This window comes from Carassius auratus, chromosome 4 (assembly GCF_003368295.1).
Source record: "Carassius auratus strain Wakin chromosome 4, ASM336829v1, whole genome shotgun sequence".
In the NCBI taxonomy this organism is placed as follows: Eukaryota; Metazoa; Chordata; class Actinopteri; order Cypriniformes; family Cyprinidae; genus Carassius; species Carassius auratus.
Genome location: NC_039246.1, coordinates 26,774,625 through 26,791,760, shown reverse-complemented (window position 1 = coordinate 26,791,760; position 17,136 = coordinate 26,774,625). Strand labels below are relative to the sequence as shown.

The 17,136-nt window shown below is 34.0% G+C and overlaps 1 protein-coding gene across 6 annotated transcripts in view; it reads left to right on the top strand.

Annotated features, from left to right (window-relative positions):
• LOC113064493 (pleckstrin homology domain-containing family A member 5-like) overlaps positions 1 to 17,136 on the top strand; it is a 138,178-nt gene that overhangs the window by 94,056 nt on the left and 26,986 nt on the right. For all 6 annotated transcript variants that reach the window (XM_026235397.1, XM_026235394.1, XM_026235384.1 and 3 more), the window contains 6 exons: positions 991 to 1,111; positions 2,705 to 2,809; positions 4,678 to 4,750; positions 9,190 to 9,290; positions 11,481 to 11,596; positions 12,684 to 13,577. In XM_026235397.1, coding sequence (XP_026091182.1) covers positions 991 to 1,111; positions 2,705 to 2,809; positions 4,678 to 4,750; positions 9,190 to 9,290; positions 11,481 to 11,596; positions 12,684 to 13,577 — 1,410 coding nt within the window. The remainder of the gene's footprint in view (positions 1 to 990; positions 1,112 to 2,704; positions 2,810 to 4,677; positions 4,751 to 9,189; positions 9,291 to 11,480; positions 11,597 to 12,683; positions 13,578 to 17,136) is intronic.

Below are 17,136 nucleotides of genomic sequence, written 5' to 3'. Positions count from 1 at the left end.
ACTGCGGTATGTCAGAGCCGGAGCTGGCAGGCCATTTAAGGTTGTCAGTTGTGTGGGAGTAGATCAGCGGAGACGTGGAGTGAGTAATTGCTTTGATGCATGGGGCCTGTCTCCTCTATTTCTCTCTTTCTCGTTCTGTCTCAATGCTGAAGTGCCCTGGCTTATTAAAACAGCCTTTAAGAGCCCTGAACTTCCAGCAGAAGCTCCAGAACTTTCCTCATTTATCTGCACAGCAGTCTCTAGTCCTTCACAGTCTTGATGTCAGGTGTGGCTTGCTGTCGATTACCACAAACAGGCTTCTTTAATGAATTGGTAAATACATCTGCAGTCTGTTTTTTGTTGAAGCAGTTCTTATTTGTGCTCCAGACTAGATTTCTGTCATGCAAAATTACAACGGATGCAACGAATGCTGGCAACAGAATAGGTCATTAAATGAATATGTTAGTCTTTATGACGCCTGTTTTAAATAAATTATGTATTCAAATAATATTCATTATGTTGCATTGAAGTGTGCAGTTTTTATTGTGAGCAACAGGTAAATCTGTCATGTTCTCTCAATGCATTAAATTCATTTGCATTAATCTGTGTGTTCATATACAGTTCTACAATATATTTATGCATCACATAAATAGGCATATGAAATAATTTCAAGAAAATTAGATTTAAGGATTTTTTTTTTATATATATATGCATGCATTAAAAAAAACACATGGAGGACCCTTGATTTATCTATTTAGTTTAACTCATGACATTATTTTCTGTATATAAACCATGGTGACGTAGCATGCAGAAAACAGTTTATCAAGCTACTACTGATTTTCAGTTTTGCTTCCGTTTTGAGTTTCTGTAGTATAAAAGCTTTTGAGAAAATTATTGTCTGCAGTAATCGACAGCATGCAGAACATACTGTAAATAACCCAGAATCTTCCCATAAGTCTGAATGATCAATTTGCGATGTTCCTCCTCTTGTCTTGTCCTCATCTCTTCCAGACCAGCGAGCAAAGCACCAGCGGCCGAGAAGAAAGAGCGTCCAACCAGCACCATGAGCGAAGCGTCGAACTACACGGGCGGCTCAGACTATACCACACATCCCAGCAGCCCCACAACCAGAGTGAGTCACAAACTCTCTCACTGACCTTGGCCTAGTTCAAGCACGACCGATTGCACTGTCCCATCATGCATCAATAGCATGTTACACAATTATTGTCCATTACTGCACATTTTGCTTCATTGCCTTTGCTCTGTGATGTCGAGTTGATATAGAGCATCATAAAAATGCAATGGGTTAGGATGTGTGACTAGTTGTTCAGCTAGTTAAAAATCCATCTCAAGCAAGCCTTAATGTGTCTTTCTCTGCACCTTCATTCATTTAATCTTATCTTGCATAAACATTTGTGGATGGTCTCTGAGAAGTTTCCAAATCAGACTGATTATTCAAAGCTTTTGAAAGACCAGTCGACTTACCATTCTGACAAGCCACCGAAAATATAATTTTGCACATCCCTAAACTCTGTATAACATAAAAACACCCAAACAAGATAAACATTTAATGAGTGCCTGTGGCTCAGGATGCCGGCGTTTCTCAAATAAATAAATGAACATGCATATGCATACAAGTGCGTACATATATAAATTAGGGCTATCAAGTGAATACACTTTTCAGATCTAATTAATTACCAAAAAACAAATTTGGCTGAGATAGAAAAGATTCTTTAAAGTCTTTGTTTTGTTAAATGAGAAAAGCATCAAATAGGGTAAAAGAAAGAAATACTTTAATTGATTCAACATCAAATTAATAGTTTTTTTCAGAAGCTGCATCTGAATTAGTATTTAGGAATATTTACAGAATATTTATTGCAGATCTGGGGTGGCATGAATGCATTTACACTGCATTTACCATTGCATAAATAATGCCACAAAGGCAATGTTTTATTATTATTATTATTCATTTGTAATTAGTTAAAAATGATCTTATTCTTTTTCATTTAATTTTTAATTTTTAATTTTTAAATTTATTATTTATTTATTAAAAAAAAAAAAGAAACTCTAAATAAGAAAATAAAACTGCCAGTAGGTGGTGGTAAATGTCTTGCATAAAGAGTGAGTCATTCATTCATTCAATTCAATTCAACCTCTGATTCGTTTAGAAATGAAGTAAATGGTTCTCTTTATAAATGAGTCATTGAATCATTGTCTCACCTGATTTGTTCAAAATGTGGATTTATTTAGAAACAAAATACTACTGTCTGTTGATCGGAGATGCACAAAAAGTCTGCTTTAACTGAGCAAAATTGACGATATTGGCTCTCAAATAGAACACAACTTATTATTTATTGAACTATTTTTGAATTGAATTAATATAAATATAAGAAAAAAACTTGTGAACGTGCATTAAATGCCTTAATAAATTTAACATGTTATTTTTCCCTAATCAATTAAATGATTGCACTAAAATCAAGTGCTTGTATAAATAAATGAACACATACATTCCTAATCATTTTCTCAGATAATAATGCCAGTTTGTTTCAGAAGATGCTAAGATGATGTTTTTTTAATTTCTGAGGGTTCGAAAGTGCTGTTGATTCATAATGCATGTGCTAAACGACTTCACTAGTAAGTTGTAATTATTTACAGCTTCATGGTTGAATAATGTATACAGGCAAGCTTGAGCCCTCACAAGTGTCTCCTCTCCCTCTGTTCGCAGCTCTCCAGGTCCTCAAAGAAAGTCCACAACTTTGGCAAAAGGTCCAACTCCATCAAAAGGAACCCCAATGCCCCGGTGGTGAAAAACGGCTGGCTTTACAAACAGGTTTGTGACTCCGGTGTGCTTACAAACCATTAATCTGAAACCATTCTGAATCTCATGTATAAATGTACCGTATTTTCCGGACTATAAGTCACACTTTTTGTCATAGTTTGGCTGGTCCTGCGACTTATAGTCAGGTGTGACTTATTTATCAAAATTAATTTGACATGAACCGAGAGACATGAACCAAGAGAAAACATGACCGTCTCCAGCCGCGAGAGGGCGCTCTATGCTGCTCAGTTCTCCTGTAGTCTACACTGAAAACATAGAGCGCCCTCTCGCGGCTGGAGACGGTAATGTTTTCTCTTGGTTCTTGGTTTTAAATAAATGCTACTTATAGTCCAGTGCGACTTATATGTTTTTTTCCTCATCATGACGTATTTTTGGACTGATGCGACTTATACTCAGGTGTGACTTATAGTCTGAAAAATACGGTATACAAAAAAGTATGTAGCATTATAAAATGATGAGGATTTTTTTGGTTAGGTTATTTAATTATTTACATTTTTTTTTTTTTTTTGCATTAAAACATTATTTTCATGACAGTTAAAACATTAGGACATATATTCTCATTACTGTGCCACAGTAAAAATACAATTATCATCAATCATCCCCTTCTGATATTTTATTTTATTGTTAATATATATTTATTATTTATTAAATATAGTTTTATTTATACATTAATATATTTTTGCATGGCATCATGGTACTTTAAAGTACAAGAGGAAAAAAATCTGAAATTTGGAAAATTTGATTTTTGGACCCTTGAGGTGTTTTTTTTTGTTTTTTGTTTTTTTTTGCATAACATAATTTTCCTGACAACATTCTGCTAGATTTTCTTCTTACTGGGAAAAAGTTTGTGTGTGTGTGTATATGTATATACATTAAAAATAAGTTGAAAATTCTATTTTTGGACCCTATATTTTCCTCACAATAAGCCACATTCAGCCATAGATTATCATTAATGTAATGCAAAATCAAATGAATAAAACAAATTAAATTAAATTAAATTATAAATGTGTTCATTTTTAATTAAAATACATTTTGAATTTTTTTTTTTATAATAATAATAATTTTATATTAATATTATTTTTGTTTTGCATGAAACTAATCATATGCATTTCCTCAGTACTCGAATGTATATATATATATATATATAAACAAAAAAACTAAATTATTATGTTTATATCACAGTAAATGACTAACTGAGATAAAAGTTACTGATTATCATGTTTTCTGAGATTTGCCTGCACTTAAAATCTTATCCATCAAACGCTTCAGCCGTGCTTCATCTGCCTGTGTTTTTATGCAGGCCATGCACGACTCCTCAAGCTTATTTGTGCTTTGGCATCATATTTTTCACAACCGCTTCTCATAAAAGCCAGATCGGAATCAACACACAAAGTGTTACGGTCGCATCAGTAAGTTGAGCACATCTTTGTGTGTGTGATCGCTGCACCAGCGTTCCTTTGATAGCAGCGTGTTTCCATGAAAAACACGACTTCAGAGGTGGTCTCTCCTCTTCCCCAAACATCCTCCATCAAAGCTGCTCCCGCAGCACAAGCAAAATCATCAGGCTTTGTTGTCTGAATTAAAATTTACATGCTTACACAGTGCAAACATTAACACAACAAACCGTAAAACACGAGGGAGGAATATGAATATGAGTCATGCCTCAAATAAATGAGTCGCTTAAAAAAAAGAAAGAAAGAGAAAGAAAGAGAGACACAGTTTCCATTCTGGAGAAAAGCACCAAACAAAGCAGAGATTTTTGAGGAAAATAAGCGTGCATTGGAAAGGGGCGGGCTTTCTGTGCTGCACTGTGATTGGTCAGCTTGTTTGATTGACGGCTGTGCTGCTGGGTTTTGCAGGACAGCACTGGAATGAAGATGTGGAAGAAGAGATGGTTTGTTCTGTCTGACATGTGCCTCTTCTACTATAGAGGTGAGTCGAGTGTCTCTGTTTATAAAAAAAACACTTTATCAACACAGCAGTGTGTATGATTTTCCTGTTTATGTGTGAGAATAAATTCATCTCTGAACACTTTCTGTTGACTTCTGCTGCAGTGTGATCAAGTGACACATTTGCTCTGCTATCTGTGGGTTTCACGCAGTGTATTTGTCAAATCGTAGCACTGTATGACTACTAAATGGATGGTTTCTACTGATTCTGACTTCACATAATGATTTTGAATCACTAATGATTCAATTTGGTTCTTTTGATTCATTTCTGTGATTCAATTTGAGTGATTCAGTGAGAGAGTCATTAGACTGATTCAAACTGGTAGGAGTCTTTTTTTATTGATTCTTTAAAAAGAACTAGTTCATAAGTCTTTTTTTGTATTTTATAATTCTATGTTTGTCCGTTATAACTTACATAGTGGATAATGTACTGTCAGCCAGTCATTATCTTGATATAATATTATCTCTGAAAAGGTTTATTTTGCACTAATGATCTTTTGACTGAACATCTCCGTTATCATGAATGGCTACTTAACAAGTAAACAAATAAATGGATATAAATATTGAAACATTTGTAACTTGTTCCTCTGTTCAGTTACACCGTTTTATTATTTATTCACATTTTAAATAAACTTTTTTTTTTGTGTTATGTGCATTTTTGTCTTTTTATTTTTAATATTAAGAAAATATTATTATTATTATTATTTATTTAAAAAAAATTCTGTATTGCTTAATTTGGTTTTATTTCCATTTGAGTCATTTTAGTACTTAAGCATAATTTCAGTTTCTGTGTGAATGTGGGGATATTATAGAATAGACAACATTATATATTTTATTGTAATATTTTACATTTTAGTCATTTTAATACTTTAGCTTTTTAAATTTAGTTGCATTTTTAATTTTAGATTTTGTTTAAGATTTTTCCTCATAATATTGAATTTTTTTCATGTTTAAATATTTGATTTTTATTTCAATTAACTTTATTTAAAAAATTAAAAAATTATTTTAATTTGAAGGATTTTAGTACACTTCTCAGTTTTTTTTTTTTTTTTCATCTAATACTATTTTTTTTATTTCTATAAATTTATTTTTGGTTTTTAAATTTATTTCAGTATTTCATTCAGTATAACACAATTTAAAATAGTTTCAGTTTAGTTTCTAAATAGTTACCACTCTTCAGAAATATCTGACTTAAATATTGTGGATTTTATTGAGGGAGATGCATGGACAGTTTGGTCCACTTTTGGGTACAACGTTGTCTCTTTGGACAGGTTGTGCTGCGTGCTGAATTCTCTTGAGGACACTCTCTTAGATCTCCATAAATTGTGCAATTAAGCAGCAGATCCTTCTTTCACAGCCAGACCCATGAGGGCCGAGGCTGTTTATTGGCTGACAGAGAAGACCGAGCATTATTCTAGCCACGCAGCAGACGTGCTCAGACTGTCTGTTCATATCCTCCGTCTCTCTGTGAGTCCGTATCGACGGCTCAGATTAAATGTTGCATGTGGAAGTCAGTGATGAAGGACAGGTGAAGCTCTGAATGGCCCTGACCGAACAATACCACTGAGAGCAGAGGAGGGCAGATCACTGACGCCCCCTGTCTGTGTCAGCTGCTACTGCACACACTCATCACGCACTACTTCATTGGTTTCGGCCACGGTAAGATCATATGTAAGGCATGTGATATCTAACCACACATTGAATTTCTACAGATTTTTATGAACCCTTATTTTCACTGGCTGTAGTCTAAAATATTTGTAACTAATAAAAAAATGGGGATATGTCTTAAAATCAACATGAAATAATAAATCCCTTATGTTATGTAGCATGACTGAACAGTGTACGCTGTGCACATTATGCAATTTAAACATTTGCTTTTACCTAAAAATTTAAATAAGGTGGCGAATAATAAGAAATGTTGACTGTCAGCTAGGTTTGGGAACTAAAAACCAATACATTTAAAAATAATACTAATAAACTAATTTTGGAGAACACACTACTGTTCAACAGTTTGGGGTCTGTAACATTTTACTGTTACTAAATATTGAACTTTGAACTTTCTGTTCAACATAGAATCCTGACAATAATAATAATGTATCACGTTTTCCAGAAAATATTAAGCAGCACAACTGTTTTCAACACTGATATTAATCAGAAATGTTTCTTGAGCAGTAAAATCAGCATATGATTTCTGAAGATCATGTGACACTGAAGAAGATTCAATTCAGCTTTTTTATCACAGATATAAATTACACTTTAAATTACATTCAAATAGAAAACAGTTATTTTAAGTTGTGCTAATATTTCATAATATATTTTTTTTCGAGGCTTGATTATATGTAAAAACAATCCCCAAACCATCATATGGTAGTTTTTGTTTTGTTTGTTAGTTAGTATTGTTGTTTTATATTTACTCTGTTTATGTCGCCTTTTAAAAAGATTAAAAAGTCATTAAAAAGCGTGTAAACACTGTTTTTGCAAGAATGGTTTGGCACTTTCATCATTTGGCAGTATAATTATATACATTGGCAGTTTATAATTTTTTCATTAATGAGAAATATCCAGAACAGTTGGTTACCGCTCCAGTCCTAATGAATGTTGGCGGAGATTTCGTGCAGAATTGTTAGAGTTTTGTATCCGTCGCTGAACTTACTCTGAGCTTTGAATTGTTTTTGATATTTGATTTTTTTTGGGCGGTATCAGTATGTGTTTTCCCTAAAGCCAGCACGCTGAGTCTGATCTTGACGAGAGCTGATCATCTCTCTGTGTTTGCTGTCAGTGATTCAGTGTGCAGGTTTCTTCACACTCAGTGTGTGGGATGTTTCCAAAACGCAAAAACTTGCTCCATGTAACTTTTAAAAGACAGTTGCATATCATTGTCTTCATTGGTCTCTATGGCAAGCATGTGAGTTTTCTTCACAAGAACGTATATTTAGGAATTAGGAATTAAAACATCTACTTAACACTAATTATCCAACTATTAATAAACATGCATGGACATGTTATAGATATACAAATTTTTCAGTGACTCTTTCTTCAGTTTACATAATCCCAGTAGATTATGATCTGTGTTTATGAGTGTGTCCAAAACACAGATTCATTCAGGACAAAAATATATTTTATTCAGTCAATCGCTGAATCTTTTATGCAACCAATTTGATTCATTCAAGGACAAAACAAGTCATCTTTCATTCAACTAATTCAGTTTACTCAGGTATGATACAAGTGACTTTTATGAGTGAGAAGTTCATTGACTCAAACTGTTCCTTCCTAAACACTGAATTATTCAAGAGCAAAATAGATTTGTCACCTGTAAATGATTTAATCTTTCACTTAACTGATTTGATTCATTCAGGAACGAAACAAGCATCTATCCTTATGAGAAAATGATTGAATATTCGAATCGCCTGATTTTATTCACTCAAAAACAAAACGAGTGACTGTCTTCATGAGAAAATGACTGAATCCTTCACTCAACCAATTTGATTCATTGAATCTTTCATTTAACAAATTCGATTAATTCCAGGAATTAAACAAGATTGATTCAAAAGCACTGATTCATTCAGGAACGTTCAGGAATATATTTATCACCAGCAAATCGTTGAATTATTCACTTGACTGATTCAGTTCATTCAGATATTTAAAGTGATTCATTGAATCATGTCTTCAGCAGATTGATGTAAACACGGATTCATTCAATGAATCAGAAACGCAAGTTAGTTTTGTCTTGACTTTTATCTGAAACAATTTTTGTTGGCAGAGCAAAAACAGACATTTGTTTCAGGTTGACCTTCTGTTTATAAAAAAAAAAAAAAAAAAATATATATATATATATATATATATATATATATATATATATATATTATTTATATATATATATATATATATATATTTATATATATATATATATATATATATTATTTATATATATATATATATATATATATATTATTTATATATATTAATATTTTTATTTATTTATTAGTTTATTTTTTTTTAATTTTTTTTTATTGAACGCTTAAAAGCATCATCATTCATAACTGTGCTTCATTTGTCTTGAGACGTGCTGTTATTTCTCTAAGCGAACTGACGAATGACTAAAAGGTGGGTTTTGCAAATAAAATTGGTGTTTTTTGTGAATGTTGAAAATAATAAATTGGCGTAATGGCTGTTTTTGGCGTTGTTGAGGTAATAGTAACAGTTAACACAGCTGTCTGCAATCAAAACGATAGAGTTTACAGTCGAGAGCAGTCACAACCTCATTGACACGCTCTGATGCACACAACCCTGCAGTTTTCCCGTCTGTTTACCCCAACCCCTGCCGAAGTAAACACCCAGTCGTCATCTGCAAGTTTAACAGGTTCCCTGGTGGTCGGCTCATGTATGCTAATGTTCTCAACGTCTCTCTCTTTGTGTCTTCAGATGAGAAGGAAGAGGGAATCTTGGGAAGTATCCTCCTGCCCAGCTTCCACATCTCCATGCTGTCCGTGGACGACCACATAACCAGGAAATACGCCTTCAAGGTCAGAGAATCACATTTTACATGTAGACGTGGTTTGGAAGAGGGCAGGTGAATAAAAGAGTTGAAACACTTCATTTAAACAGATTTAAAGTCAATATATGTTTGCGTTTAGCTCTGTTGTTGTAAATAAACATTTTTAAAAAGCATCATCAGTCATGTGAAACAAGCCCCTGCTATTTTATTGACCACCATTTGAAAAAGTCATTTAAATTGATTTAAATTGATAAATTTAATTCTACATATTGTACATTTTTAATATTCAAACATGAACTAAGAGTCAACAATTTATAATCTTCTTTTTAAATGTTATTCTGTATATTGTAAAACAAAGTATCTTACTCTCATCAATGCTGCATTTATTTGATCAAAAATACAGTTTTCTATTTATTCTCAATTCTGAGAATTTAGTTTATTGCTTGGATTAAAAGCTGAATCTTCTCCAGTCTTCAGTGTCACATGATCCTTCAGAAATGTCTAATTTGCTGCTCAGGAAAACATTTCTGATTATTATCAGTTATGTGCTGCATCACATTTTTCTGGAAACCATGATGCATTTGATTTCTCAGGATTCTTTGATGAACAGATATTCCAAAAGAATAGCATTTATTTGCAATAGAATTCTTTTGGAACATTTTAAATGTCTTTCCTGTCGCTTTTGATCAACTTAATGCGTCCTTGCAGAATAAAAGCATCCATTTCTTTAAAAAACAAAACGTACTGACCTCAAACTTTTGAACATGTATTTATAAACAAACCTAAACCGAGATATAAACAGAACCGTGGAATAAAAATGTGTTCATTGTTCATTTCTGATACCAAATTGAATCTTATAACAAAACTTGAACTTATGTAATAGCTTATAAAAACAAACCTTTTCACTTTTAGGATCCTGACTATCTCCATTAAAAGCATTAGAAATATTACGCTGACATCAGGCCAGCAAAACTTTTTAGTGTTATCATGAGAATTAATGTTTTGAGAGATTGGTCTGTTAATTTGTGAATTTAATAAAGTCTTGAAAAGAAAATCCTGCCCTCCTGCTCAAGGGCGAGAGTTTGGCTCTAGTAAAACTATTATGAACTTGAAATAGACCAGTTTCCTGACACAGGTTTTTGCTGGATGGCACTTTCCAGCTGACGATGCATTTTAGTGTCTTGTTCTGTGAGAGTTTGCATCTCAGTGGAGTCATTTACCTATTAATGCAGGTATTTTCATGTCTTTTTCTCGCTCTTATTCACTATTTCACAATGGTGTGGCTTGTCCTCCATGATGATTCATGAACCCGAGCATCAACATGTTTACTAGACGGAGCTTCGCTAATATGGTGAGTCCTGAGTTTGCACAATGCCACATTAACATACATACCAGTAATATCTTCATCCTTTCATTATCTAGACCTTAAAGGAATAGTTCTCCCAAAAATTAACATTTGCTGAAAATGTATTTCACCCTCAAGCCATCCAATAAGTAGATGAGTTTGTTTCTTCATCAGATTTGGAGAATTGTAGCAATGCATCACTTGTTTACCAATGGATGCTCTGCAGTGAATGGGTGCCGTCAGAATAAGAGTCTAAACAGCTGATAAAAACATCACAATAATCCACATAACTCCAGTCAATCAGTTAACATTGTGAAGCCAAAGTCTTTAAACCATTGCTTCTGGCCAAATCCATAATAAGGAAATTATTTAAAGCTTAATCGTCTTAATAATGGATTTGTTTCTTCCAAACACACAGGTTTTGGTTTCACAATATGTTTATTGATGGACTGGACTAGTGTGGATTATTGTGATGTTTTTATCAGCTGCTTGGTCTCTCGTTATGATGGCACCTTTTAAGAGTGTATCTCATAGATGTTTTGTATGCTGCCTATGTAGACCGAAACATCTCACTAGAGTTCTTGTTAACTATTTTAAAGCGCTGAGTGTTCGCTCTTTGAAGTCTATATAAACTGTTGTGAAAGACGAGTTGTAAAATCCACACAAAAGCTGTCAGAGTCGAGCTGACAGACAAACTCCTGAGGGGCTCTGAACGATGAGGGTATGTCAACTCAAATCGTCCTGACGAAGATCTGCTCACTTCAGAAAGAACACCAGCTAGGACACCCAAAGTATTGAGTATAAGGTATTAATTGGTATTCACCGTCAATTCTTTTTTCTCCTCAGGCTGTTTTGTTGGTTTTTCACAACTAGGCGACGCATCCAAACATGCGGACGTACTATTTCAGCACTGACACAGCCAAAGATATGGAGTCCTGGATGAAGGTTATGACGGATGCAGCGTTGGTCCACTCTGAGCCAATCAGGAGGTAAGAAGACGTGCTTCGGTTCACGCTGAACCAAGCATAAGGAAAACAGTCAAATCCCTTAGTTAGGAGTAAGTGCAAAAAAGCAAAAAAGTGAGTAATTAATGATATAAATAATTTAAAAGCAATAATAAAATAAAGAAAAATATCTGAAGTAGTTTTTTATGATCAGTAAAACTGTCAAAATCATTTTGTAATGCCAATTAATGACTAATGAAAAAAAACAATTGAGTTTTTTTTTTTTTTTTTTTACTCAATTTGTTTTTCGGGGTTAATAATTTTTTTTTTTTTTTTTAAGAAAAAAATAAGTTAATGATATGATTAATTGAAAATATATAAAAAAAAACATTTAAGAAAAAAATAATGTCAAAATACCAATATTTTTTAAATGTTTATTTTCACCCCAGTTTGAAAATCACTTTCTAAAAAGCAAAACTAAATATTTAATAAGTTATATAAATAGCTTAAAATCAATAATAAAAAAATGATGATGTAAATTAGTAATGTAATAAATATTTTCCTTAATTTTCATGGTTAGGTATTATTTATATTGTTGTTAACTTGTCTTTATGTTGCCTCAGTAGAAACCACTTCAGCGTTTCCTCTTTACACTTGTCACTCTTTCTAACGGTGCTTTTGTCCTACCTTTTTGAGTTTCTAGACTAGAGCCGCTTATATCCCAAGAGATTCTTTCGAGCAGAGATTTTCACAGCTTTATAAGTGCAGAAGATGTTTTTGAAACTGTGTGTCTGTTTGTTTCATTACAGCTTTTAGCACACTTCACAGATGCTGAAGAGTCCTCTCAGACTTAAACACTTGCTTTTCATTTTTTTTCGGCAACTGGATCACAGCTGTGATTGAAATTCAACTGCAGCTCACTTTTCATAGAAACAAAGTGACTTATTAAAAGAGACACAAATGTTTGGTCAAAAAGAGATTGCATTCATGTTGTGTTTCATTGGAGTTTCATGTAGTTTGTGTAGTAAAGCTATACAGTATAAATTTAGAGCAGTTGAATAGCTTGTTTTTAATTTGAAATGCTCGCTTTCTTCTCTCACTCACTAGCTTCTCGTTTTTTCTCTTTCTGCAGGCTTGATAAGGTTAAGGTTGACTCACGCAGCCCTCAGGAGATGAACAACATGCTGAATCACCGAGTCCTGACCCGACCCGAGATCCAAAACAATGAGAGAAACCGCGAGACACTTTGCCAGGAGGAGAAAAAGCAGAAAGCTGTGGACAAGCAGAAAGAGAAAGATGGCAGGGTAAGCATGCAGAAAGATGGAGAGCGATACACCCTCCAGAGAGACATGGACAACTACACACTGCACTCAGACGCTCAGAGACTCGCTCTGCAGCAGGACGGAGACAGATTCATGCTGCAGAAGGACGTGGACAAATACGTCCTGCAGAAAGACGGAGAGAAATACGCCGTCCACAAAGATGGAGAGAAGTACCTGCTGCAGAAGGATGGCCAGAAATACAGTCTACACAAAGACGGAGACAAGTTCATGCTTCAAAGAGAAGGTGAAAAATACGCTCCCCCGAAAGACTGCGAGAAGATCCTGCAAAGAGAGATGAGGTTCCCTCATGGAGACAAACACATGAAGCAGAAAGACCCGGAGAAACCCGTCCCGCCGCCGCGGGAGGGCGAGAAATACGGCTTCCAGAAAGAGGGCACTATGGAGCGACCGCTCACCAAGATCAACAGCATCAAACTTCAGCCGGCTCAAGCGGCGGCCATCGCTGCGGCCGTCTCGTCCTCCAGAAAGCTCCAGAGTGCAGCGGGATCAGGGCAGTACAAGCCGGCCCAGGTCAACGGTTCTGGGGAACGAGGAGGAGACAGAAGCCCTGGAGACATGAGCAACACGATGCCCCAGAGGACGACAGAACCAGAGCGAACCCTGAGCAGAACCAACTCCATGCAGCAGCTGGAGCAGTGGGTCCGTACGCACCGCACGCGGACACCGGATGACGACACCAGGAGGTATTTTATAACCCTTTAGTGGTTAATTTTTATCTAATATTGCTTATTTTATAGCTTAATTGTGTTTGGTGTGTTAAGTTTCATTAATGCTCTAATTCTTTTTAGCCTGTGGTTGTGATGACCCTATGAGAGACTAGCTTTTATGTGACTTTATAGACTACAGATTAAATATTACAAACTTTACATTATGAACTGCAAGCTTTACAAACCAAACATGCTACAAATACAAATTTTACACTACACTGTACAAACCACAGGAAGCTTTACAAACTACTTTTATTAAAAAGAACACAGTACACGCTGTATAAACTGTATAATGTTTTAAACATTAAAACTACTTGCATTCCAAACTACATGTGTCTTTATAGACTACAGAATAAATATGACAAACTTTACCTTATAAACTACAAGCTTTACAAACCAAACGTACTACATGCTACAAATACAGATTTTACACTACACAGTACAAACTACAGGAAGCTTTACAAACTACTTTTATTAAAAAGTACACAGTACAAACTGTATAATGTTTTAAACATTAAAACTACTTGCATTACAAACTACATGTGTCTTTATAGACTACAGAATAAATATTACAAACTTTACATTATAAATTACAAGCTTAGTTTATTTTACACTATACACGGTACAGTATACTTTCTTTACTAATTAGTAAACAGGACTTAGTTTAAAAACTACTTGCATCACAAAGTACACACTTAAAAAACTTTACAAACTATATGTAATGTTTGAAGCATTAAAACTACTTGCATTACAAACTATATGTGACTAGGCTATGCAAGATTCAAGATTCAAGATTCAAGATTTTTATTCGTCACATACAAAATTATATATAGCATATATAACCAGCAGTGAAATGTGAGTCAGGTCCGCTCCATGGACAGTGCAATTATTAAAGAAAACAACACAGATGAAAATATACATAAATAAAGCTATGTAAGAATGAAATAAAAGTAAACAATAAAAATATAAGAATAAAATATAAAAAATGTATATTGTAGAATTAAATATAGAACGCAAAATAATGTGCATGAATGTAAACTGTAGTCTTAAATATTAAGATGTACAGGGATGTACAATGTGCATATATGCATTTTACTGTAGTCTTAAATATTAAGATACCCAGGAATGTACAAGAAGCAAATGTGCAAAACAGGGCGACACTGTCAGTGTGTCTATGTGAGGTAGTGAATATAGTAAAAAGATAAAGTGAACATTAAGTGGAGGCATGAGGATGTTAAGAGGCTGGTTTAGAGTTTAAGAGCCTGATGGCCTGGGGGAAGAAACTCCTCCTGAGTCTCTCAGTTTTTGCCATCAGGCTACGGAAGCGCTTACCAGATGGCAGCAAAGTGAAAATATGATTACTGGGGTGGATGGAGTCTTTGATGATTTTTGCAGCTCTACTTCTGCAGCGTTTGAGGTAGATGTCCTGCAGAGAGGGGAGAGCAGACCCTGAAATGCGATCAGCTAAGCGCACAACTCTCTGCAGGGCTTTGCAGTCTTGACTGGAGATGCAACAAATATTCCAAACTTTACATTATGAGCTAGAAACTGTACAAACCAAACGTATTACATGCTACATAATACACGTTTTACACTACACAGTAAACATATAAGGAACTCCCGCACACTATCTTAACTTGCAAAATAAATTTTTAATCGCACAACATTTCGGTCACACAACCTTCATAAGGAGTGAGCGGGAGTTCCTTATATGTTGACATGACCTACCAGGTCTTATTTTTCTACGCACCTATTACTTACAGGTGTGCGATGGAGTTCGTTCACTAATTAACACTACACAGTAAAAAAAAAAATACAGGAAACTTTACAAACTACTTTTATGGCAAAGTACATAGTACACACTTTACAAACTTTACAAACTAAATGTAACATTTTAAACATTACAACTACTTGATTTACAAGCTACATGTGACTTTGTAGACTACACAAATAAATATAAAACATGTTACATTTTGAAATACGAACTTTACAAACCAATCACTTTGCATATTGTACAATTTAAATGCTACACATTTTGCAAAATGCTCACTTTGCACATCAACTGCACAATATAAACTTTACATCCCTGCTTGATAAACTATACAGTGTGCACTTTACAAACCAAACAAATTGCAAACCAAAGATACTACAAGCTACATATGTTTTATACAACATGCTGTGCAATTTACATAATGCCTGCTTTACAAATTAAAAATGTACACAGTGCACACTTTACATGCTTTACAAACCAAACACATTACAAACTATAAATTTTTAATGCTACACACACTGTAAACTACACAAAACTATATTTTACAAAATGTTCACTTTACAAACTATACACATTGCCAGACTCACAATACATGCTTTAAAATCTAAACACATTGCACATTATACAATTTATTTTTTACAAACTACTCATGAATAAAAGTACAAACTGCAAACTACACAAAATACTTTTTACAAATTACAAAATACTCACTTTACAAGCGAAACTCATTACATATCAGTTTGTAAAAGCAGGTATTTAGATTGTAAAGTTTGTAAAGATTTTATTTTGTAGTTGCTTGTAATGCTTTTTGACTTTTATTTGTAGTTTTTAGCATATATATTGATTCACTTGTAATGTTTAGCCTGTAAACTTATTTTGTAGTTTGAAAAGTGTACATTTTACAAGACACAAACTACACTATACACAAAATATCAACTGCATAATGTATGCTTTACCATCTACACACATTACAAACTATAACATAGTTTGTGTTTAGTTCGTACAAGCAGGTATTGTGTAGTTTTTAAGGTTTGTAGTTTGTAATATTTTTTACTTTTATATGTAGTTTTAGTTTGTATATTGTATAGCTTGTAATGTTTAGATTGTAGTCTTGTTATCTTGTACTTTAAGTGTAAATTATGTTTAAATACCTATATATTTTACTTAAACTACACAATACAAACTTACCAAACCAAAAACTACAGGTTTTTAAAGGGTTAGTTCACCCAAAAATTATGTTCCAAACCCGTAACACCTTTGGTTTATCTTCGGAACACAAATTAGGATTTTCTTTTATTAAATCAGAGAGCTCTCTCAAAGAAAATAAAAATTGCATAATTTATTCAACAGTTCTTCTCTCAGACTTAACATCCCACACCGCTTTTGAGAGTACCACGATGCATGCGCTATCTTTCAACTGAATGTAAACAATGCTGATTACGTTCTGTGGAAAGCGTGCACGTGCATCGTGGTACTCTCCAAAATGGCAGAAGACGTTAAACCATATTGTGTAGTCTATAACGTTTAGTTTGTAAAATGATTTTGTAGTTTTGTGAAGTTTGGATTGTGTAGTTTATGATGTAGTCATACAGTATATGCTTCTCAAACTACACAATATGCACTTTACAAACTACTTTACTTTTTGAGTGCATGCATGGTTGTGTTTTTGTACACTCCGTCTGTCTGTCATATAACAAACTAGATGCTGTATTCATGCATCATTCTGTCTGTCTGAGTTTCTGAAGCATCAGTGCCAGAGAGCCA